At 38.2% G+C, this 25,739-nt stretch overlaps 1 protein-coding gene across 1 annotated transcript in view; it reads right to left on the bottom strand.

Annotated features, from left to right (window-relative positions):
* LOC133448345 (cadherin-22-like) overlaps window positions 1-25,739 on the bottom strand; it is a 221,812-nt gene that overhangs the window by 44,223 nt on the left and 151,850 nt on the right. The window contains exons 5-9 of the mRNA XM_061726770.1: window positions 14,169-14,288; window positions 9,501-9,668; window positions 7,746-7,927; window positions 6,144-6,400; window positions 2,721-2,857 (exon numbers count right to left, since the gene is read on the bottom strand). Of these exons, the coding sequence (XP_061582754.1) occupies window positions 2,721-2,857; window positions 6,144-6,400; window positions 7,746-7,927; window positions 9,501-9,668; window positions 14,169-14,288 (864 nt within the window). The remainder of the gene's footprint in view (window positions 1-2,720; window positions 2,858-6,143; window positions 6,401-7,745; window positions 7,928-9,500; window positions 9,669-14,168; window positions 14,289-25,739) is intronic.

Raw genomic sequence — 25,739 nt, 5'->3', positions numbered from 1 at the left:
TCATACTGCATCACAGTGTGTTTCTCCCATTGCACTGTGGTAATGCCACTCCAGCTGCTTAATTGTGTTGTACATTTTGTACAATTACAATAATGTTGTGAATATTAAGTTGTGAATCTGGGATGTATGTACTGTGTATGTGAGCTAGAGAGAAAAAGAACAACATTCACGTCACAACTTCTGTCTCTTGATTGTAGATTACGTCTCCCCGCTTTCGTTGACAGATCTGTTTTGCACTGCAGATGTATCTACTATATTCATCCAAATGGAACAAATTAGACTCTCTACAGTGCATGATTTGGAAAAACTAACATACTCTGTTTTACATGTTGTCTTGTATTATCAATTTGAATCTAATTTTGACTTTTAGTTTAATGCTTGGATCCACACTTTTCTTCTCTGTTTTGCTCTTGCAATCTATTTTTTACTTTACATTTCCCAACCATGCTTGAAAAAAATGCAAAAAAAAGCAACCTCCTCTTTAAGGTTCAAGGAGTGTTTGTTTGTACCTACAGGCAATAGTTTTTAAATAGCATAAAAGGTAAATTGTGTGTGTTTGACTGCTTGACAGCATATACTGTATGCAGTAGAAAAAATGTCCTTTTCCTGCAGCACAGGAAGATATTAGGCTCGTTTGGTATGTTTTTGCCCTCTGGGTGATACTTTTTTCCAACAAACTGTCTAGCTGAAAAAGCAGTTTTTTAAGATGTTATCATTCTTGCTATCAGGTTTCAAAAATTATATGTCACTCTAACTTAACTTGATGCGTATCTGTGAAGAAAATGGGAGTACCTTGGCTTGGGGTAGTCCTTAAATGGTTCCCTTTTACTCAGGAGGCTGCTTGCTTTATGGCAAAGGGACCAATACAACGCAAATGAGTTGTTTTGTTTGTCATAGCTGAACATTTTTATTTAGATGACTCTGTAGTCATGATTTGTGTGCATGTGTCTATATTTGTTGGACTGGTAGAATCTGGGAGTAATATTCGAACTAAAAGGATTTTAATGAGCCTGCAATTTAATGTCTTTTGCACTTTTACGGCAGGGGTTAATCACAGGATTCACACAGTAAGAAATGTCAGGAAGCATTTGTAATTTATTCACTATTTATACTGATGGAATTGAACAGTTCAAAAGTCAGTAATGGACTGGGATAATTAAGGGTTATGCTACAAAATTGGAGTTTAACAGTATCTTCAGACAAGATGACCTTGTGACCTTGTGACTATATGGCTTAATAAGGCTATAGAGCTACAAAAAAAAGTATATAAAGCAAAAGTTACAGAAAATGAAGTCACTCCTTCAAATGCTATGAATAGTTCCTTTGGACACATACAAATCCAATCACCCTCTCTATTTCCATCTGTCTTATGATTTTATTTTTTCTTTCTGTCTTAGTTTTTTCCCTTTTTCTTTATCTTGTCAGTAGCAGCTCTCAGGGTTTTGTGAGCTCACAGCCAGTAGAGAAATATTCTGATGGCTTTGACCACCAAGTTTGTCTGTGCAGATGTTTCCATGGATAGCAATGTGAGAACCTTTATCTCTCAAGTGCAGGCATGTGTTTATGTCTGATACTGAAAGGTGCTGGGCCTTTTAAAATGTTTAATTAACATTAAAATGTGCCGATGACATAATGCCATGCACAAAGAGATGGAGCACAATAGGGCTAAATTACTTTGGGAGGATTCAGACAGTCTAATTTTGTCTTAATGCTTGTGCTGGGTGGTACTGTATCCTCTTCAGTTCAGGCTGTATTGATTATTGGCGTAATCACCGCCTGGGGAAATATTCAGGAGGAACAAATATGAGACATTCAAAATAAGTCAAATTTATGGCATTGTTTTGCTTCCACCTGTTTTTAAAGGTGGATCCTCCAATCTCTTCTGCTTTCACTGCAATCCCATATTCACTTCAACTGTATAAGATTGAATCAAGAAATACCAGTTTTTCAAGATTACTTCTAATAATATAGTATTCACTTTCTTATTTTTCTACAAAATTACCAAGTGAGACAAAAAATGCATGCTCTTCATTCATTTTCAGCTTTCTGTTTAGGGACTATACAATGGCTAACAACAACTACTATGTTTTTGAACTTTAGAGCATCAGTTTTACTTTTGAATCCATAGAAAGGTGTAAGGTGGTATTCATATATAAAAAAATATATAAATTATGAATAAGAGTAGAGAATATCATGCTGTGGAAATGCTGTTCCTATTCTTTAAAGCAAACCTTGAAAGAAGGGCACCTCCACCATTGTTTCGTTTTTGTAACACTCTTGTATTTGTCATCTTTCCTTCACCCGACCAATGGAACATATCTTACCCGATCAAGTCATTAAATCAAGTTCCTCCTCTCTCAGACCTTCACTCATTCTGTTTTGTTGCAGCGAATTACTTGAACTCACTTCAACACACTCTAAAACTCACACTTCTGATGACTCTTCCCACTTTTAAGCAAAACATCCACCAGATTGTTACTGACCCTTGTTCCTGTCATTTATAGGACCCGTATTCCTATACATACAGTATATTGTGCTTTGTCAGGCATCATATTTGCTGAGATCATTAGCCACTTAGCTCAGTACATGAACCGAGTATGCACTTAAGCCTCAAACTATTTTGAGTTCAAAATGACAAACTAATAAATAATGTGATGTATATCTAAGTAGTGAGAAGATGGGAAAATAGTTCTTATTTTGTAATAAACAACACAACATACCTGCTTCAACAGCCTTCACAGTGATGTTGTGCCAGCCTGCGGTCTCTCTGTCCAAATATTTTCCTAACGTGATAGCGCCAGACTCGGTGTCAATATTGAAGATCATGTCCAGGTCTGTTGTTCGATCAATTGAGAACCTGTGGGAAAAAAAAGTACTTACACTTAAAAGACCAACAAATAAAATATTGAGCCAAACATATAGACTTTTTTCTTTTTGATGAAAGGTCAGGTCATTTTGGTTATGGTTGTTCATCAGAATATGTATGATGGAAACCATTGTTAGCAACTAAATATCTTAATTAACAAAGATTTGTCTTTAAAATTTCCACAGTTCCTTTTTTAGCCATGGTACTTTTCTCAAATGGATGTATACTCCTAAGTTAAACTTTGCTGGTTTAATATAGGTTTAAAAAAAAGATCCATGGACCAGCTGAAGCTAGCTCCTCATATAAAAGAACAGTGGCTTGAGTGCAGAATTTTTGGCAGTAACCTTGGTTCACAGAACAAAAAGGTTTTCAAAAACTCAAACTTTCAAAGCTTCAAAATATACTGTACTGCTAAAAAGAAAAAGGGACTTAAATCACATAATAAGATCTTAATGAATGAAATATTAAGCAGGTTGCTAACAAAACAACGTAAAAACAATAAAGGGAGACCAAATAGTTAAAAAAGCACCTATTGCATGTTATCTTATAAGACTTGAAGACTAGTTGCAACAATCGGTATGCTCTAAGGCAGAATTCTACTTTAGATTTTTATTTTATTTTTTGACATAAAAAAAAAACAAACAAGAAATCAAGCAGAATAGTCACATTTACTCCATCTGTACAGGGCTGGAGAGAAGCTGGAGCCAATTTGAACGTTCACTGAGCACGTTACACCCTGAACCGGTCAGCAGTCCATTACATTGGACAACAAAATAAAACTATCACTCTACATACAGAGAACATGTCCCTGGAGAGTTAAAACTTTAGCAACAGATGGAATTACTTTTTAAGATGCATGAGGCATTATGATGACACAGATGTTTCATTGTTCACTATAAAATAAACATAAATGTATATTTCTATCTTTGGGGTTCTGGGTGCTTTTAAAAGATGTTGAGCCAACAAAATTCTGCTCAAAGGGTTTTGTTGCCCCTGGTCTCTAGCGCATCCTCGATACCTACAAACACACACGTACACACACACCTGCAGCTGGCTTTCTTGTGCGTGCATAATAAAGAACCATGGGCTCCATCAACATTTATGGTTTCTGACAAACATACCAGCCAGCACTCTTTTAGTCTCATGAGAATTAAGGATAGATGTTGTAGATATAAAATAAAATGTCACCGTAAACCGGTGTGGAACAGGAATCACACCATGGATCATTCATTCATTCATTTATAAACCACTGTGGGTGCAGAGCAGCATTTTCTGTTTGTATTTTATTCATGACACTGCATGTCAGTAAATAAAAACAGATTCTCCATGAGGCCTGGCTTCCAACCAGGAACAAAATAGGTAACCATCGGAGGAGGTGTATATATAAAAATATATGTTTAGCACAGAGAAGCACGTAAGCCTACATGCAGTTTAAGTGGAGGTGTATTCATGTGTCTGTCAGCGCAGGACTCAGGTAAATGTATTTTTAACATCCCATTCAGGACAGTGATTTAGCGAAAACACATTTACACCTGCTCATACCCATCTGGATAATAAATATCAAAATTATGTTTTGCCTTCTTTTATCATTCCATTCATTTGTCATCACTTAAAGACAGCAACCATAAAAAAGGAACCTTTCATTTTGGCAGTAAGTAAGGGGACATTTTCAAAGTGCTTTTAGGCACACTGCTCCCCTCACAGTAATTATGGATGTTATTAAACGTTGTAATTTGTCAGTATTTGTCAAACTTTAGTAATTTACAAACTTCCAGCTAGTACAGTGGTTAAGTACATACAGTAAAAGAAAATTATCATATGGATGTATTCCATACATAAAATATTTATTAAAAAAATAGCAAGCTATTAAGAAATTGTTGTAACATAAAATTTACAATATTTTGCCGGTGCATTCTATCCTGAGTAAAGGTAAATTGCAATATTATGTAAATCTTTAGTGCCAACAAATTCAACAAATGCAATGTCTCCCTTGCTTTCACTGTGAAAAGCTGAACATATTTTCTACAAATGTGTCCATGGTAATCAGATCAACATTAACCCACAGTTTTCTACTTAAAGATAAGCACTCTGGGTGCATTATAATGTGGAGGTTAAAAAGGCTGTTCTGCCAAATGTCAGAGACCATTAGCTGGCTGATCTGTGGGTGTCTCCTGCTTAACATCCTTCCCGTTTTTAGTCTTCCTTTCTTCAAACCCATGAGAACACATAAACACACACACAAACACGTATTCATATATGCTCGCACATGTATCATCCACACACCTGCAGCTGCAGGCTGTCAAGGAAGTGGTGAGCGACAGCACTGCCATTTGTGTCGGGGTTTATTACACCTGGAACCCACAGTCTCATGCATTTTTAATGGAGGTAATTTTCACAAGCCTTGAATGTGTTGGTGTATACTCAAGATGGTCACAGCCCTTATCTCAATGCACACCACAATATGTAATAGCTACTTTAGTTCACAGCAAGAAAACGCACGAGTTTCACACTATATGCTCAGAAATCATAAAATAACCACTTATTGCAATCCAAAATTGTAATACGCCTAAGTTTTTATTACATACAGATGTTGCCAAAAGAAGGGTAGGACGGACTATTATTCCAGAAAAATAAGTTGTAGCCCCATCCAACCAAAAATTGTCCATCGTCTGGTTTACGTAATGGTGAATATGTGATTGTGTGTCACCTGAATGCTGCCTGGTATATAACAGGAAATGCAAACACTAATCACAATTTCTGTGCAACAGTGCTATAGTTTGGAAATATGGGCAAAAACACCTACAACAATATTTCTTGTGAGAAAGGCATCTTATCTATATCCGGATACACTGCCGCAGCTGGGGCTTTAATTCCATCATGAAGAGGAACTGTTTAAAAGGGTTTTCCTTTTAAGCCCATCGGCTATATGTGTACCTACAGTACTTTCACCCAGTAAGTTATAGATCTTTAAAATTACATTTTTCAAAGTATATATTTTTTTTTTCTGATAAAAATGTGCAATAGAAATGGTAAAGCAGTACAGTAGATGCAGCTTTGATAGAGCGAGTGATGCAATTTTCACGTGATTTGAATCCCTCTACGGGTCATAATTTTGGTTGTATGGAAAATTAAAAAAATAAGATAAGGGGCTGGAACTGTAAAATCTGCAGGACTTGGGAATTTTTTTTTTCTCCAAATAAGGGGCTTGTGTGTGATAGAGGTTTAAGATTTTCCTCTAAATTAGCCCTTGCTTAAATGAGCCTTATTTGTTCCATACCTAACAGGTTTATGTTTCACATCTGGGTCACTGGCTGTGACGACGCCAACCAATGTTCCAACTTTGGCATCCTCCTGGACTTCCATGATGGTGCCATCTGCCGGTTGGAAGATGGGGGGCTCGTCTATATCCGATACACTCACTAGGACAATGGCTTGGTCGCGGAAAGAGCCGAGGTCCACGAAGCGTGGATCAACATGCTTATTGACTGCTTCTACAACAACTTTGTGTGTCCGTCTGCTCTCAAAGTCCAGCGGCTGAAAAAAAAAAACAAAAAAACATACAATATTGTAAATGAAAAGTTGCACATCGCAGTCATTCATGATGCTCAGCTCTGACACTGTTGGCTGGAAGCTAAGTTACAGTTATGCAAATTAAGCCTGTCAAAATGTAGGTTCTACTCATCAATAGCAACACTGAGCCATTGCACTTGAATACACTTGACATAAATACACATCTTGGATGATTCAAATTCATGTGGGCATCATTTAATCCTAATATGCGTAGAGAACACAAGATCCAGTTACTCAAACTGTATTCAGAGGTTGGAAAGTTATTTTCGGTACTGGGCACAAATATGCCAAAGAAATATGGTTAAATACATCATGGGGTGTCTTTTGAATATGGATAAATCATTGGACTTTTTAGTCATAGTTGGTTTTGGTATTGATATCTTTGGGTCAATTAAAGTGTAGTTTTGTAAAACTGAACCCATGGAAACGGAAATTAGACCGATTGCAAGTTTATTTCTAAAGTGTATAAATATTGGTTCTCACTATCATTTTGGGCCTTGTGGATCCAGTTCATACCAATCATATCCATTAAACACAAAAAGTACTATGTCAGATGAGTCTCAGATTACTTTTTGCAGAACATCCATCCATCCATCCATCCATCCATCCATCCATCCATCCATCCATCCATCCATCCATCCATCCATCCATCCATCCACTATAGGCAGATTACACCATGAACAAGTTTCCAATCCATAGGTCACAGAACAACCTCCCTTATACAAATCATTGAGTTATCTATTTAGTTTTGTAAAAGAATTTCAGTGCTAACATTTGACATGTTTGATGTTACCAAGAAGCTAACTTGTGTTCAGGTTTCGCATTAAAACTAGGCTTAAAATGGACTTTCTCAAGCAACAATAGAATATATACGTCTGTAGAACAAGTGTGACAATCTAAGTTTGTTTGTGAGACTATTGAGTGTGACATTTTTTCTTTTATTTTTCTTAGTTTTTTTTTTCCATTTAATTTTAATTTTAATTATTTTATTTTTTTGTCTTGTTTTCTGTCTTGTTTTATTTTTGTCTGTATGGACACGGCAGGACCTGCTTACATTTTGTTGGACAATTAATATGATACTTGCTGATTGCTTAGTTTTTTTTGTACATTTATATTGAAATTTAATAAAAATATTGTTCAAAAAAAAAAAAACTAGGCTTAAAACGTTCCTCTTGGATAAAGCTTATGGCTTTTAGGGCTGGCTTGAGTCACACTGAGGCCTGCTGAACGGTAGAGTGATTTTTTTTCTCGACAAACAAACTTTCTTAATAAAGAAAAGAAAAGCAGAACTACTTTAATCTCACTGTACCTTCTTGATGGAAACAACAGCTTCCTGTGTGTCTACATCTATCGTGACCTTGAAGAGTTCCCGTCCATCTTTGATCAGATAGCTCATGTCTGTGTTCTCCCCCATATCCGCATCTGTAGCAATGACACGTCCAACTGGTGTCCCGACAGCAGCCCCTTCTGACACCGTAAACTGGTACATCTCTGGTAAATAGGGAAAAGGGCCGGAGGGAGAAAAAGACAGACAAGTCAACCGAAGCACTGAAATGAAGTTGTATAAACCAATGCAATGATGAAAGTCACATAGAGGAGAAGAAGCCATCAGTAAGGGAAGCAAGATGAGCAACACACGAATGGCCATAGGTGGGAAAAGGGTTTGTGAGAGAGAATATAAAAGCACAGGAAAGTAAACGGGTGAAATAATGATGGGGATAAAATTAAAAATAAATTGGGATTATGATTGCACAGATTTTTATATATATATATATATATATATATATATATATATATATATATATATATATATATATATATATATATATATATATATATATAATTTATTAATTATCATTAATACATTTTACATCAGAATGCCCTACTGTACATAATGTTTACAGTTTTGACTATCCCCACACATCTGCCACTGGACAAACATTTTCAATTCAGAATCTTAAACCTCCCATTACAGTATGTTCTAAATGACAGAGCAGACCAAGGAAAATAAATCAAAGCTGTCAGAGATTATTATGAAGTTGAAATAAAGCAAGTAGATTAAACAGTGTTGATCCCAGGAGAGATATTTTGTAAAAACACCACAATCCCTAAATTATACTATATGTCATTCTCCTGTGCAACTGATTTATGAAAATGTATTTCAGATTCTGTCTCCCCGTATCTTGCAGTGGTGGTATTGTTTTTCCCCTGGGTTTATCATTGTGACTGGGTAAATATGGTTTACTCAGATGAAAAATGCATTCACCACAAAATATGAAAAGGTATGTGAAGACATATCGCACAACCAACTAGACTGTCAGATGCTGCAACCATCAAACATAATAGTATTATGACTTTATACAGTGGTGTAAGTTTAACCTGACAAAGTGGACAAAATAAAGAGCTGATTTGGGAGGATTATGGGAAATCACCTTTTGTAGTGTCATTTCTAATTATTTTTTGCAAAGGCCAAGAATTTTTCATGATAATACAATATGTTTAGATAAATATGACTCGGAAGAAAATGAATAAAACCATGAGTGCACTAAATGAAGTATGCTAACATCCAAAGTCTTTGTATGTTTGTTTTAAAGGAGTCCTTTTTCCTGAGGCCCTTAGGTACATATATTTTTCATTTGCCTGTTGTACATGTGCACAATGAAAGCTATGCGAGAGCCATTACGCTCAAAAAACAACAGATGCAATGAATATAATGCACAATCATCTGTATTGATTCAACTTTTTATGAGCCTTGCTTAAGAAGAATGGGTAAATATGCAGTGGAACACATCAATTTCCCACATTTGATAGACTGCTTCGTTATGGGCTGCCGGTATAAATGCCCCATAAATTTAATTAAGGTGATTTTCTCAGACTAAATGCAGGCCATTTGCCACTGCCTACTGGTGGCCTGCAGGTTTCATATATTTACAGTGTGTATTTTATCATGCTCTTATTCCTTTTCTAGAGAACATAAAATGTCAGTCGGGGGTTTTCCTCCTCTCTTCTTACATTGTCATCTCTTTTCGGTCCAATCTAAGAGAATGTGAGGGGACAAACTCACTGTGTGGGAAGCGCGGTGGGCTGTCATTAACGTCTGTGATCACTATGGTCACTGTGGTGGAGCCAGAGAGACCACCCATTTGTCCAGCCATGTCTGTTGCCTTGACGACCAACTCATAACGATCCTGTGTCTCACGGTCCAAATCTGCCACCGCTGTCATGATGATTCCTAATGATATAGAAATGGAGGAGAATTTGAAGGGAAGAAGCAGAGAGAAGGATGAAGGATAGTTAGAACATGAGGCTACTGTAAAGGTTACATTAGTCGTTACCACTTGTGCAATAACAAGCTATATTATCTCTCTCAGCTTGAATAAAAGCTTCAACTGCGCACTGTATTATCGGGGCTCAAGTGCAGCTTTAGACATGCAGGATGGGAGTGACTGTGTCATATTGGCCCCTGTGCACATACACTATTTCATGGCTCAGTTGTAATAAAATGAATAATATATAGGGGCAGAATGAAAGCATGCCACAGCCACCCCGAACACCACTGCAAGTCCTTCATGATGGCAACGACCTCACTCATGTCACTTAAAATCTAGAACACGTGCGAGTGGCATGGAGCAAATTATATAATGAGAGTTACAAAGTGCACAAACACACAAAGAAAAAAATTAAATATAGTGTAGTTTTACATATATTAGAGTGGAGAGCACATTCTGCTATATTTAAGGGGTTCAGTTGATCACAAAATGCAGCATAAAAATGCAATTTGCCCTCTGTAAGACAATATCAGACAACGGTCTAGGACTGATGGATGGAAAATGTATGTTTGCAGAACTATTATAATAATTTACACTCTATATTCTTTTTTCTCCTATAAGAAAAAAAGGACAAAGAAGAAAACTACCTAATGAGTGCCTATCAGCTAAAATTATACGCAGATCTGGAAAACTATGCAGTTTTTCAAAGAAAAACAGGATTTTTTGCACCCTGAGACTATCCAGCTGTATTTGGTTGTTTCATTCTGCTGTAGTTGCATGATTAAACTTTACTCGCTGGAATTTTCCGTTTCTGTGCTTTTTTTATTTATTTATTTTTATATATATTATCTTTGTGTGCTGTCTGACTCCCAAGGATTTTTACTTGGCATATAACTCAGTGATTACAGTCACATTTAACTTTGGGCCATATTCCATGAATATCCAAAATAAAGTGCATGCATCAGTGGAGTTAAGGAGGGAGCCAAATGACATGCTCCCATTTCATCCACCAGAGGCCAGAGGGAATCATCTAAATTAGGACTGTTGAAAGTAAATCCCTAATCTGCAACAAGTCAACTCAGAGAACATCGTGATGAAACCTTTGCATATGTAGATGAGTGTGTATAGTCTGTTTATTTATCTCTCATAAGTCTGTATATTGTATGTGCTCCAAATTCCAGTATTTATCATCTAGACTTAACAATAACTCTGTCACTATTACAATAATAAGACCATGTATACCAGTTTTTAAATCCTACTTGTCCATTGTAATTCAGTAAATGATGTAAAATAAATAATTCCCTTCCAGTTAAAGAAAAACTTTTTTTTTTTAACTTTAACTTTTTTTAACTTTTAACTTTTTTTTAATTTTTAACTTTAGCTTTTAGCTTTTTTGGTTTTATCATGCGAGGCACTGAAAGACCAACTGTACCGTGTTCCATTTTAAACCAACTGCCGTACCATTTGGGTCTTCACGGCTCATACAAAAATTGAAAACAGACTTGTTTCAGAACTCTGAGGAATCAGCTCACCTTTTACACCCGTCACTGTGCCATTTCTTCTGCTGCAGTGTGAGCAGAAACCAATCATCCATACACACCGAACTGCTCCGCTCACATTTTCACGGGTGGCACCATTGTGCTTTGACATTGGAGTGGACAAATGTCAAAAAGAAACATAATCGCTTCTTGGAAAACTGCAGAAATACCCAAAACTTGTTTTGCTCTTCATTCCCTTTTCTGCTTTTTTTTCTTTCTATAGAGCAAAGAAAATGCCAGGCTTTCTTTTCTGCCTGTGTGTTTTTTGGAAGGATGAGTAGGAAATAGCTGGATCTGTTTGTTTGCGCACGCCAACAAAACATCAGCATGGAACAATGCGCGGCAGGCGCAACCGCCGACTTGAGTTTTGCATTTCAAGGAGCACAGCAACCCCTTGCTGCAGTGATATAATTGTCATGGTTTGAGGTGGCATCTACAGCGGCGCTCACACCAGCATGTAAGGCTTTCAGAAGCTTTGGGAGACCAACTCAGGCATGTCCTGTGCCACTTTAAACTGCACTGTATGTTAACATTTCTAGCTGCTTTCTCTATTTATTATTTTTTTTGCTTTTATCAGCTGTTTTTTTTTATTTCTGAGAGTATAATTTAGCTCATTCAAACCACAAGGAAATACAATTTGTAAAGTAACTGTTATATTCAAGTTTTTTAATCTCTTTTTTTCCATAAACTGCTGAAGCTGGAAACACATAATACAGGCTTACATGAGGGATGAACCTGAAAGTCTTTTTGTTTTCTCCTGCTGCCATTCTGCTTAATCGTAACAAAAACACACTATGTCAGAGGTGACTGTTGTTACATACAGAGTGTAGTTCTGTGCCTGCAGAACAATACAGAAAAATACAGTGACTTAAAACTGAGTTTGTTGTCAAGGTGAGTGAGAGTGATATTAATGAGGGAGATTTCCCACCTGCTCTTGTTTCCTTTTAAGCTGACCTTTCTGACTCGCGCCTATTATCCGAGCACATCTGCCTACAAGATTGGGAGTGGGGGTGGATGGCATGAGAGTCGTGAGGAAGAAGCTGAAATGAACCACTCTGTTTCTTGACTTATCCCACCAAGGCAGAGCCATTTATCATCCAGGCACCCGGGCTGACCAAATCAAAGTGGTGGAGACCAAAAAAGGAATCATTAAAACTTTAGTGCTTTTCCCTGGGGGTGGCATTCGAAGGCAACACCATTGCTAAACTACTTCTGAAAGACTATAGGTCAGGTGCTGCTGCTCCTATACGGTCAGTATATGAAAATAAAAAAAAATACAAAGTTTTCCATGTTTAGAACCACTGGCAACAAAAAAATACCAAAGTGTCATTATCAGTTGTTTAATTTGTTAAAAAAGCATGGTAGTTAAAAAAAAGGTAAATAAATAAATGAACTACACTTTCTTCACGTTGAAAATCCTTTTTTGCAAAAGAGAATCACATTACTGTACTTAGTCTTAGTTTTCCAGGCGGATTGAGAAAAAGTGAAAATATTCAATTGTGATGAAAGTTTATCACCATTGCACATTACTCATTAAGAAATTAAGAACAAAAAAGAAAATCAGCATTTTGATCTTTCCATTGAAGTTCTAAAAAGTATACATGCATTTGACTGACTGACAGGAAACATCACCCCAAGAAGCTAGCTGTGGAGGGCGTTACTGAAATTGTGGATATCTTCAGGTTTGATGGCACCAGAAGATCAGCAGCTTGATCCCCAGCCCTGTCACTGGTCCAAAAGATCTTGCATACAGATGTGACCACTTCTTCATATATGAATTGAGGTGTGTGTGTGTACACACATATACAAGCGGCTGAGATGAGTTTCCTCCGCAGGGTGGCTGGACGCTCCCTTAGAGATAGGGTGAGGAGTTCGGTCACCCGGGAGGAGCTCGGAGTCGAGCCGCTGCTCCTTCACATTGAGAGGAGTCAGCTGAGGTGGCTGGGGCATCTGTGCCGGATCCTCCTGGACGCCTCCCTAGGGAGGTGTTCCAGGCATGTCCCACCTCCCTAGGGAGGTGTTCCAGGCATGTCCCTCCTCCCTAGGGAGGTGTTCCAGGCATGTCCCTCCTCCCTAGGGAGGTGTTCCAGGCATGCCCCTCCAGGAGGAGACCCCGGGGAAGACCCAGGACACGCTGGAGAGACTATGTCTCTCGGCTGGCCTGGGAACGTCCCGGACTCCCTTCGGAACAGCTAGAGGAAGTATCAGGGGTGAAGGAAGTCTGGGCATCTCTGGTGAGACTACTGCCCCCCGCAACCCGGTTCCGGATATATATATATATATATATATATATATATATATATATATATATATATATATATATATATATATATATATATTGAGATTTGTTTTCTGTTGTATTGTCATGATTTTATTTTATGAGTTTTTGGTGTTTGCTGGTCAAAAGATCTCCTGTCTATTCAAAAACGACATTCAAAAAATGTTCATAGACTAAAGCTTAATATGGTTTAAATTCAGTATTGATTTGATGCTATGTTTGACGCATCTACAATCCTGAGACCTCGAGCATATACACCAAGACTGTGCTGAATCCCAGGTGCATTTGGGCTGATTGTTAGCAGAGTCTGTAAAAAGGTTGGAAAAAATAAACCTACAGCAATTAGTGGCAATTACATGTAATATAAGTATAAGTGATGTGTAAATGATTCATGTTGCCTGTTGACTTATATGTAACAGGGAATTTTATTTTGAGTTAAGCAGTCTGTACCACAAGCTCTTCCAAGCTCTTCCTGCGTGGAGTCGTTGGCTAAAACTATGCAAGGTCAATGACTGAGTTGATGTTTTCAGACATAAATTTCGATTCATTTTGGGCATTGTGGTCTAAAACCTTAGATCTTTTAAGGTTGAAAGAACAGGGAGCACAAAAAAAAGTTAAGAAAACAGGTTGAGGGAGTGTTTTCCTACCTGTGTGTTGGTCAACTGTAAAAAACCTTTCTCCATCCAGCACACTGTACACCACTCTGGCACTGCTGCCGTACGTAGGATCGTCGGCATCTGAGGCCGTGACCTTCATTACAGATGTCCCTGTTGAAGAAAGATAACATAATGTCAAGAAGATAAAAATGGTCAAAGACTTTAAAGCCTGGAGGCAACTTTGAGCTAGTGTTGGATTCCCAAGACACGCATTTGTACATGCCTGAAGTTGTTGATGGACCTTAAGATTAAAGAGCAAAAAACTAAAATGCTCATGTCTTTTCTTTGACTGGCTATTTGAAAAGTCATTTGTGCCTGTCACATGTAAAGTAAAGATTTGAGTTAGTGTCAGCTATTAATGAGAAGGCAAGGGAATGCATCAAACCAATGAGAGTTCCTCTCATTGGTGTATGTATAGTAGGAGTGATGTGTGTGAAGGTTTGTGCACACACCTGTGTATGCATTCATGCATATTCGTCCGTGATTATATTCGGGAGAGGAAGATTAATGCATTTGGGCACCAGCAAGCTCTTTCAGCTCTTTGCACATCATTTTCCATACAAATATTTTGAAGTTCCCAATGACTTTTCCACTACAGCAGCACTGAGAGTTATTCTGCCTCTTGTTGGCACCGACATTCTCACAGATGAAAGGGAAAATGAAATCGCACAGTAAACATTACATCTTCAAAGACTTTTAGAAGTAGGAAAAAACTACAACAAACAATTACATGTGATTACTGGTACTTAGGCAAATAATACTGATAGAAGAGCCACCCCCCTCCCCCCCATCGTGGGTAAACAAGAGTGTCGAAGTCATTATATTTACACTGTGTACAACAAGCCACTGGAAGTAAAAACAATTGAGGATGCACCTCCACATTTAGTCACACATTTTGGTTAAAGCTCTGCCTACTGCTGCATGTTTGTCTCAAATTTGAACATTGTTTTTTGTTTTAGTTTTTTATTTAGGTCTGATAATATCCAAATGCAGGAAAAGGAAGATAAAAAGGAGGATGTTCCCAGGTTACCACAGGTCCTCAAGGACAAGGAGTCATTCTCCGTCTCAGCCGCTCTGGCCACTGCTCTGGGTAATTACTGACAGCTGGTGTTGTCCACTAAAGGTCACCACTGTAGCCGTCTCAGAGCCCTGTCATGCCACTGTCCAGCTACATAATGACCGTATGCTAATGTTGCTAATTAGCAGAAAGTGTCAGAGCCCTGTTTGTTTCCTGTCATTGAGTGGAGTTCCTAAGGGGGGCAGACGAGGGAGGGGGATGCCAGTGGATTATCATTAAACTCAGCCAGCCATTAAATCAGATGGCTCGGATTATCATTCTGCTGCCGTTACCTTTAGCAACTCTTCTGTGGACAGAAACCAGCCCATAGTTGCTGATATGTAGCATGCTGGATGCATGGATTCATCAGTCTACTCGCAAGTAGATACAATACGAGAGAATCTTGAAGTCAGGTACTGGCAAACACCTTCTGAGTTTTTCAGTAAAATCTGGAATAATAGGAGCGCTCAGTGAATCTAAAATATTGCCAAAAACCTGGGTTGGACACGGTTTAAATTCATATTCTGAGTCCTATCACACAGTTATTACCTCTTCGAAATATGCAAAAATGAACATCACGTTCATCCACCATGGAGGATCAAAATATGTTGCGTTCCAGTTGAGGGATAAGTGAGTAATATTCCTATTGAGTATGCGAGACTGTAAAAAGGCTCGAAATTTTCATTACTGGCAGTAGGTATGAGGTTTGTTAATTCTGCTTACCTTGTTGGCTCTACTGCTTTGGGTCCAACAAAGCCATTTTCAACCATGGGATTACGCCCTTATCTTAATTTTCCTTAGGTAACAATCAGTTTGAAGCTTAGCTATTTCTGGATATGGCTGGAAGCGACGTCAGATGCTTTTTGAAGAACTATATAAATGCAAATTCTTCTTTATAGTGTTTATATTAAGTGGAGAATTGAGGCAATGAATTTGGCACTTTGGGTTCTTATTTAAGTTCTGGCTTGCAACAGTATTTTCACAGGGAGAGCTCATAACGTACTGTATCTGTTGCTATCACTTAAGCAGAGTTGCTGTTGATTGACTTATGAGAATTAAAGCTGACTTTCTTAGATTGAAATGTAATCTATAAATAACAGTAACAAGAGAAGCACGTCTATTGGAAACAGGTTCCTAATATTCATTATGTGAAGACATCATTTTCCTCCTGCTAATAAAACCATAATCACAAATTGCTCTCATCACTGCTCCAACATTCTCTGTAACAGTGATGATTTAAACAGGAAAAAAATATATATATTTTGAATGAGTACAGCTGAAAAATAAATTGTTGGAAGAAACCAAAATACGAGAAGGAAAAACACACCAAGAACTCCTGTGCGGTGAAGGTACGGCATTAACCACAACACAATGCTACTTATGTTAAAAGCCTCACTCTCAAAATAGTAAAAAAAAAAAAAAATAGAAAGCCCTTTTCAGTATTTTATATGCAGCTGGTTTTCAAACTAAATGTATTAAATTATGGAACAGTAAATTACAATTTTGTCATCTTAATAGTTTTCATTGGACCATTTATGAAAGGAACAGTGTGCCGTAAACATTTCACATAGCGACTTGTCCCACCGTTGATGACTAGACAGACTTACAATTTCGCAGTGTTGTGCAACTCTAATGAGGTTATAGCTTTGTTATTCATTAAAATTCCTTTACAGAGAAGGTCTGTAATTGGGGTTTCAACACAACCATTTATCATTATTTTCCAACATTATGTTTCAATACAATAACTGTATCATTTTGTCATTTAACGCAGTTAAAAATCCTGGAAATGATGTGAAGTTAATAGACTAACAATTACTGCTTTATTGTAAGTTGTAACCAGCTGCTTGATTTGTTCTTTTGATATTTACAGAATGACATCCTTTACCGTTGTTTTGGTGGAAACAACAAACAAGGATAACGAGTTTTGCTAAAAGAATAACATTATATGCAGTCAGTGCAGCAAATTTTGTTTGAGCCGTGAACAAGGAAAGAGGAAAATGCAAATAACATCCAGATGAAAGCTAAATTGCAACCATATCTGGTGAAATGGAGTAAAGAAGACGATTGTTTCTGGGGTGTGAAGGATTCAGTGGGGGCTTGCCTACAATGTCTGTATACTGTAGTTAGATTTATGCAGGAGTTTGGTTTAATGGTATTAGCGCAGGCTGTCGGAATGGCTTCCCACACCACTTCGGCTCTCTGGGAGAGATGGTTCAATTATTGCGAAGGGGAGCTGGAGGAGTGTGCCACGTGTGAGACACTGGAGTGACAGCTATTTAAGAGGCAGCCTCGTAAAAAAGATTTGTGCCTATCTGGGCTGGTGCCGTACTGGTGCGGGCTTCGGTGGAAGGGTCTAACAGCTCCAGCACTGAGCCTCTCTCCAGCCTTAATCTGCAGGACTGAGTGCTCCCTCCTCGCATTATGGATCATTTAGTAAAGCCATAAAAGCTGAGGTGTTTTCACATGAAAAGTTATTTCTTCACTACTTCAAATGTGATTCATTCCTTTCTCATCCACATAAATGCCCCAGGAGAGAGGTGTGTGTGTGGACTAGGGGGGGTTTAAACAGAAAGAGATGGGTGAGAGCGAATGACATATAAAGAGGAGGAAAAACCCACCATGTCATAAAAGCCAGTGGCCTGCTTACATTGATCCTCTTCTTGATCTCAACATGGATTTAAGGATATTTTTCATCTCTCATGAAAGAGATTGTAAATCTAATCTTTGTTAGACCCTGAACTTGTGTCCTTTAATAGATCGGATCATTGTTTGTTTTTAGGACAATATTGTCAGCCAGTATGGCATGTCAGCTTTAAATCTTGACATGGAATTATTTCTAAGCATTTGTTTTAGGATTTAAAAAAAGAAAGAAAATACATAAATAAATAAATCTGAACTAAAATCACAAATTGTTCACACTACTCAGAACACGAGCGCATATTTAGATACAGTCTGTTACTTAAACACTGACGAAATGTTTCACATGCTGCACAGAAAGCTTAAGTGTGCATGTTTCTATGTTTCCTTGCATCACTACTGAAAACGTAAGAGCGTCAGATATCACATCTCTGGATCTATCATGCTTCTATTGTCGTAAACATCATTAGTGCCTCTTCAAATGCTGAATCACACACTCTCACTCTGGCTCCCCCCATCCCGACAGATTTATATCCATGACCCCACACACTTAGATCAGCCAAAATCAATTATGTCAGACACTGTGGCTGAGCGCATAATGGCGTATGTTACTGGTCATATACATAAAGGTAGTTGGCGGAGAATATTGATTGTAAGTTGCTCCTGCCGTGTCACATTCCTCGTACTCATGATCCCGCTGCTCCCAAATGTCTCATCTGCTGTTCGCATGACAGGCGTTCCAAATGGTGACTGCAGTAATTTGCAAGCTCTTGAGGCCAAAGCAGCTCGAATGGTGATTATTAGTTTAATCCCCTTGTGGAGTTCTTGCACTACATGCTGAGGGAGTCGGGAATCTTTCCCAGTCACTATGTGAGAGTGAGAAAACAAACAAAAAAAAAAGGGTGAAGATGTCAAGAGGAGAAAATACTAATATGCTCAGATGGTTTGGTTCCATCATAACTGTAAAAGTAAAAAAAAAGGCTGTTGTTCCTTTGTTATTAATTTTGATCTCTTGCCAAAACAATAATGAGTATCACAAAAAAGTTAGAACACATTGTTTAACGGATAATTCTGTGCACAGTGCTTGAAAGAGTTGGCTTTTCACAGTTTCATCTTGCTCAAGGCTACTCCCTTTGTCAGCAACCGCACATTTTCTTCTCATCTTGATAAAGATTTGCGTGCGTTTGGAAGGGATGCATGCTCGTGACAGGTTGTGCTCTTTAACAGGACACTTCAAAAGAACACCCATCAATGCCTCTTCAGTGGGTAATCTCTGAGATTTAACTCGTGCTGGTCTGTTTGGATTCACAATAAGTATCTCATAGTGCACTTGTCCTCTCGATGCCTTTTGTGCAGCAGATCTGCAGACAACACCACACAATACATGCTCATGTGAGTGTGTTTTTTATTTATTTATTTATCTATTTGTTTATTTAAAATCAATAATCAAACTGATAACAAATGATGCAAAAAATAAATCAAAAAGGAAAACAAAAGAAAAGAAAAAGTCACCACAATGGTACATGAGTGGCTGTGGTGCACCTTTGGATTTTGGCCAGCCCATCTGACTTCCCGTCGTAAATTCAGAAGTCTGTAGAAATGCAAAGAAACCTCTGACAATTAGAGATATAAATCTAGGGAACTGACTCTAAGCAACTCTTCTCTATATGACAATGTGATTATTTTTTTTCCAACTTCCCACGTCCTGGCTGTGTAGCCTATATCAGATGCTGTCTTTGAAAGAGAAAAGTACGAATGTCAGCTTAAAGCAGTGTTCATTCCACTTTAAACCTTGGTAATTTTCCACTATATCAGTTATGTGTCATTAGAGGAAACAGCCGAGAGACAGCAGCTAGTTTAATGTTTATCAGAAGGCCGTTTGCCGGCCTGTTGTTCTGTGGATACCGTGACATGGCAGTCAGAGCTACCTACGGTTTAAGCCTGCGGCACAGACGTCACGTCATGCCACATTTCTGCCGCTCATGGGTCATGCGCTCCTCTCTAATGGGAACGCATCAGTCACAGGATTATCTCTGTGGGAACTATTCACCAGCTTGTGATTTGGTCATTAAGAGCTGCCCCGCCTAGATAAGTTCCAATTCAACCTTTCAATGAAAAGGAGAAAACAATTCTTGTCTCAGTTTCTAAATGGTCTCATACCCAACAAACTGTACTACAGTACTTTGTGAGTCAACTCACGTAAAGACAGGAAAAAAAAACATACTGACGGATGTCTTAGTATTCGTGTTGTAACACGGTGTAATAGTGATTTTAAATTGGAAAAGGCCTGTCTTTATTACTTCAATATTAGCTTGCCGTGAGGAGCATACGACTTTAGGGTGCCACAACCAATTGTGTCTCGGCAGTATATGTGCTACATCTAAAAGCTCGGTCTATCTGCCCCTGAATTCAACTGTGGTCCTTTCAAAGACTGGCAGCACAGCGGTTTTCTTTATTCACTGAGTTTTAAAACTTTTGTGGCCAAGCTCAAAGCTACATAAATATTTGAAGACATACCGTACTGTAGATGGTAACCCAAAGGAAAAATACATTATTATAATAAAATATAAATGTTAAGGCTTTGTAGAAAACAGATATTAGTCCAGCATTTCATCAAATGTGAACCACGTTGTGTTAATGCATGAGCACCATTTCAAAGATAATATAGACATGATTTTATTTTTTTCTTTTGAGTAGAATCTATTTAGCATAAGACACATGGCGCTTCAGGTAACAATAAAATAGGGTGTGTTTAATTTTATGGTCATGTTAGAAATTCAGCACCACAGAGGAACAGGAACATCCACTACATGTTTAATTATACTCACTTGCAAATCTACACTAAGATAAATGAGGCTATCTATTTGTCTAAATTTGATAGAATCTAATTTTCAAACAAGCATAAATCTTCTTAGTTATTAAGATCAACATTTGGCTGCTTCATTCACTTCTCAAACAGATGTCACCCAAGCCAATTAAAATCAAACAATCAGAAGACTTGTTTTTTTTTTCCTTCAAGTGCAACTAATAAGGAAGAAATAATTTTAACTGAACTGGCTTAAAAAGAAAGAACAAAGGAAAAGGGTGGCATTATTGGGAAAAAGGGGGAAAAAAACAATAACTCAAACCCCCACTATTTTTAATGGTAACAAATTGTACAGTTGGAAATGGAAATCAAAATGAATGAGAATTTGAATTACTAAGAAAAATCTTGTTCGGAAGTTCAATTTGTTTATTTCAAAGCACAAAACAAATTAAAAACTGTGGTATTTGCATTTCTAATATTTTCTAATATTATTTTTAAAACTTACATACAAACTTACACTGATTGACAGTGTATATTTTGATGTGTGACTAACAATAAATAAATAAATGAGTGCTCTGGCATAACACAACTGTAGCACCTAGTTTTGGTCAGGCTAAATGTTAGAAATACGTAATTCACTGCAGGTCAGATTTGCAGGGTTCTGTGACATCACAGACCCAAACAATGCTGCATCCTTATCTTTATCTCCACCAACCTTTACACCATGCTGTTTGTAATTACTGTGTTGTCATTCCAAGGTATTTTGAACAAATCATGCCACACAGAATCCAAGAACGCATCAATAAATTGTGTTGACTATTAAAAGGTACGGTGAGCCAAGTTTATGGGTATAGCACGTTTCATGGACAAGACAAGTCAAAGTGCTCTGACAGCATACGTCTCCTTTAAGAACAAGCAAGCTATTAAAAGCCACATGAGGAATTTTCATTAAAAATTGTTTGGTCAGACAATGTTGACTACAAGATAAGTAAGTCCTAATAATTGGAATATATATATATATATATATATATATATATATATATATATATATATATATATATATATATATATATATATATATATATATTCATGTTCAGTTAAGATGGTCCTTTACTGTTGATTTTTTTTTGTCTTCACCAGGACTCCCTGGAAGAAGAGATCTTTTGTCTCAATGGGACATTTCCTGGATAAATAAAGGCTAAAAAAATAAATAAACATCCATTTGCAATCAAGTCCTAAAATGTGCTGGTATTGGAGAGTATCATTATCACGAAGATAGTTATTATTTTTACTCAAACATATAAAAAACACTCAAGTGGAGCCTTTTACATGGTGTAATTTCTTTTTTACTTTAATCTTAGGTTTCTGTGAATAACCCATGCTTGTCCGAGATAAATCATATGAAAAGTCTTTAAATGTGATTTCAAGGAGAACTTTAAGAGAGTACTTTGATGTTTTGGGAAAGCTGTTGTTTGCAGGGAGATTTTAATATATTTCCAATTTAGTCTTACCAGCTCTTGCTGGAATTGGGCAGCAGTAGTATGAATGTTGTTCTTTATTTTGTCTAGAGACATGAGAAACACTTTAAGTGCTTCATCATATATTTTAAAGGGGACCTATTATGAAAAACAAGTTTTTTCTTACTTTAACATATATAAAGTGGTGTCCCCTCAGCCTGCCAACTCAGAGAAAGAAGAAAGCAACCAAATTCTGCAGTGTCTGTACAGCTGCCCGGATGAGCCTTCCTTTTAAATAAATCAATAAATCTGTAGCAGCAAGGTGGTGTGGTTTTACTTTACGCTTCCAGGAAGAAGGTTCCTGCCTTGAATCCCAGCTGGACATTTCAGGGTTTCAGCTTGTATCTTCTTCATGTTCCTGCATGAGTTTTCTCGAACAGCGCCAAAAACAGGTGTGTTAGTTTAGTGATTCTAATGGCCCTTTTCCATTAAGATCTACTCAGCGCGCTTCTACCCGCCACGCCCCCGTCTTCAGTCTTTTCACTACGGGCCAAGGCGGGCCGCGCCGGGCCAAGCAGATACTTTTTCTGTAACCATTCTGCCGAGGTTCTAACCGGGCTGAGCCGGGACTATATCTGACGTCACCACAATACACGCCTCTGATTGGTCGGGGGGCGGGGCCGTCAGACGTTTGAATCAGGAAGCGGGAGTCAGCGCGAGAGCGACTGGCGGCGATTTTATTATAAAGCGCAAACGTCTGTTTGGCGATCCAACTCTGAGGTGCAGATGTTCATAAACCTGGTGGCTGACGAGAGAATTAAAAAAGGGATGTAGACGGGCTGTTTTATTCTCAGCCGCTCGCGGCTCCAGCTGATTTCTCATCAGCGCCGACACAAACAAAGGAGTTGCGCAATCGAGTACGTCACAGCAGCTTCACCCCAACCTGCCCACTTCTCCCCTGGCTGTGGAAAAACACACAGGGACAAAACGGGTGGAGCCGGGATGAGGCGGGACGAGCCGTGTCGGGCTGAATAGGTACTAGTGGAAAAGCGCCATAAGTTGGATATAGTTTTTGTGTGTGTGACCTAGGGTTGCCACCTTTCAGAAATAGAAATAAGGGACGCCCTGATTTCAGCAGCGCAGGAGCCACAAAAGAAGCCCCAAAACTTCTAAACTGAATAAAAATTTGTTTATTTTATATGAAAAAACAAAATGCTTTGATTTAAAGTGCTTTAATAGCATTGAACTTGCATGACTGTAGAGACTACCAACTGAAATAGCCTCCTATGCTATGTATGTCCACATCAGCCCAGATGTATAATATAGTTATAGGTGAAGAATATGGTGTAAAAGTTAATTTATTTCAATAATTCAACTAGAATATGGTGTAAAAGTTAACTTATTTCAATAATTCAACTAGAATATGGTGTAAAAGTTAACTTATTTCAATAATTCAACTAGAATATGGTGTAAAAGTTAACTTATTTCAATAATTCAACTAGAATATGGTGTAAAAGTTAATTTATTTCAATAATTCAACTAGAATATGGTGTAAAAGTTAATTTATTTCAATAATTCAACTAGAATATGGTGTAAAAGTTAATGAAAATACGGTACAAATCGTGTCCCGTATTAGTTCAATACGGGACGCAACATTTTTTTCTCAAATAAAGGACAATTCCGTATTTTACGGGACGGGTGGCAACCCTAGTGTGACCCCTTGGTGTCTGACAGCTGAGACAGGTTGTGGTTTTCCGTCAACCCTGAACAGGTCGAAAGTGTGCATGGAAAGGTGTGCTGTGTGCTTTTGAGACAAGAACTCATATCCTCAGCCATTGTTTAAACAATTTACAGGCATTTATGTTTACATCACTTTGTTTATCCTTCCATTTTCTATACCCAGTTTATCCTTTGCAGGGTCACAGGGCTTTGCTGGAGCCTAACCAGTCTATCACAGGGCCACATAGACAGAACCATCCACACTCATATCTACGGGCAATTTAGAATCATCAACTGACCTAGTATGCATGTTTTTGGGAAGCCGGAGCATCCGGAGGAAACCCACACCAGCACAGGGAGAACATGCAAACTCCACACAGAAAGACTCCTGCTAGGCCCGGGAATCGAGCCAGGAACCTTCTTGCTGTGAGGCAACAGTGTTACCGGGCGGGAAACCTCAAACGGCCCGGACACAGAAGGATTGACAGATTGATATCACTCCACAATGGAGGCTACATCCCTTGTAAGTTTGTTTCACCCCAGCTCTTTACGAGTTGTTACCACAGCAACACAATGAAAAACCATGACATCGGGAGTTGTCACTTTTTATTTCTCGATTACTCTTTGTACAAATAAAAATGCGGTGCTGCACAAAAGGGGTTGAAAAATGTGCAGAGCTGGTGAAGAGGAAAGTGGAGAATGCATGACAATCCTGATACTGGCTGACGCATGGAAAGACAAGCCAGACTTTGGGATTAAAAAAAAAATTAAAAAGGCTTTATTGTTTGGGGGAAACAATACAAAATTAAAACAATTAAGCAATTAAAACCATGAGTCATCCAAATTCTGTATCCATATCCAAGATATAATATGCAGGGACAGTTAGGAGCCTATAAGAGTGCAGATGTAAAAAAAAAAAAAAAAAAAAGCTTACTAAATTGATTGAAGAAGGATGAAAAAGGGTGGCCATTTTGAGATAATAAATGGTAATTAAAGCTGCAAGCAGCGATGAACGGGCCCTCGCACTCACGTCCACCGCCCCCATAAGCATATCAGAAATGACAGCACCCACGACTCTCTATGTCAAACCATTCAAAAGTTATAGCAGAAAAAAGGAACAACCAATCAGAAGAAGGGGCGGGGCTAATTCAAGCCAATGAAGGTCAAGGACTCCATACAGAGTCTGATGACACCACCCACAACTTTCTATTTCAAACCATTCAAAAGTTATAGCAGAAAAAAGGGACAACCAATCAGAAGAAGGGGCGGGGCTAATTCAAGCCAATGAAGGTCAAGGACTCCATACAGAGTCTGATGACACCACCCACGACTCTCTATGTCAAACCATTCAAAAGTTATAGCAGGAAATAGGGACAACCAATCAAAAGAAGGGGTGGGGCTAATTTTCACTAATTATGATCAAGGACTCAATACCGAGTCCCATGACACCACCCACGACTCTTTATGTCATACCATTCAAAGGTTATGGCAGAGAAAAGTTTTCCAGGTGGCGCTGTTGAGCCATTTTGCCACGCCCATTAATGCAAACCATGAAATATCAAATTTATTGCCAGGCCTGGCTTGCATGCAAAATTTGATGACTTTTGGAGAACTATCAAATATGGACCAATCAGATGAAGGGGGGCGCGCTTTTTGGCGTCTAGTGTCGCCACGGTAACACTTTTGAAAGAGAAAAGTAATGCGTGTAGTCGCTGGGTGGAGACGCACATTTTGATGTATAACACACCTGGGTGCACGTTACGGTTTGGGCGGTATTAATTGCCGAAGGAATGGCATAAATTGCGCCAAAATTACACAATTAATTCAAAATGGCCGACATCCTGTTCGGTTTCGGCCATGGCTCCAAGAGACTTTTCTTTAAGTTG

Source organism: Cololabis saira, chromosome 8 (assembly GCF_033807715.1).
Source record: "Cololabis saira isolate AMF1-May2022 chromosome 8, fColSai1.1, whole genome shotgun sequence".
Lineage (NCBI taxonomy): Eukaryota > Metazoa > Chordata > Actinopteri > Beloniformes > Belonidae > Cololabis > Cololabis saira.
This window is presented reverse-complemented; position numbering and strand designations above follow the sequence as displayed.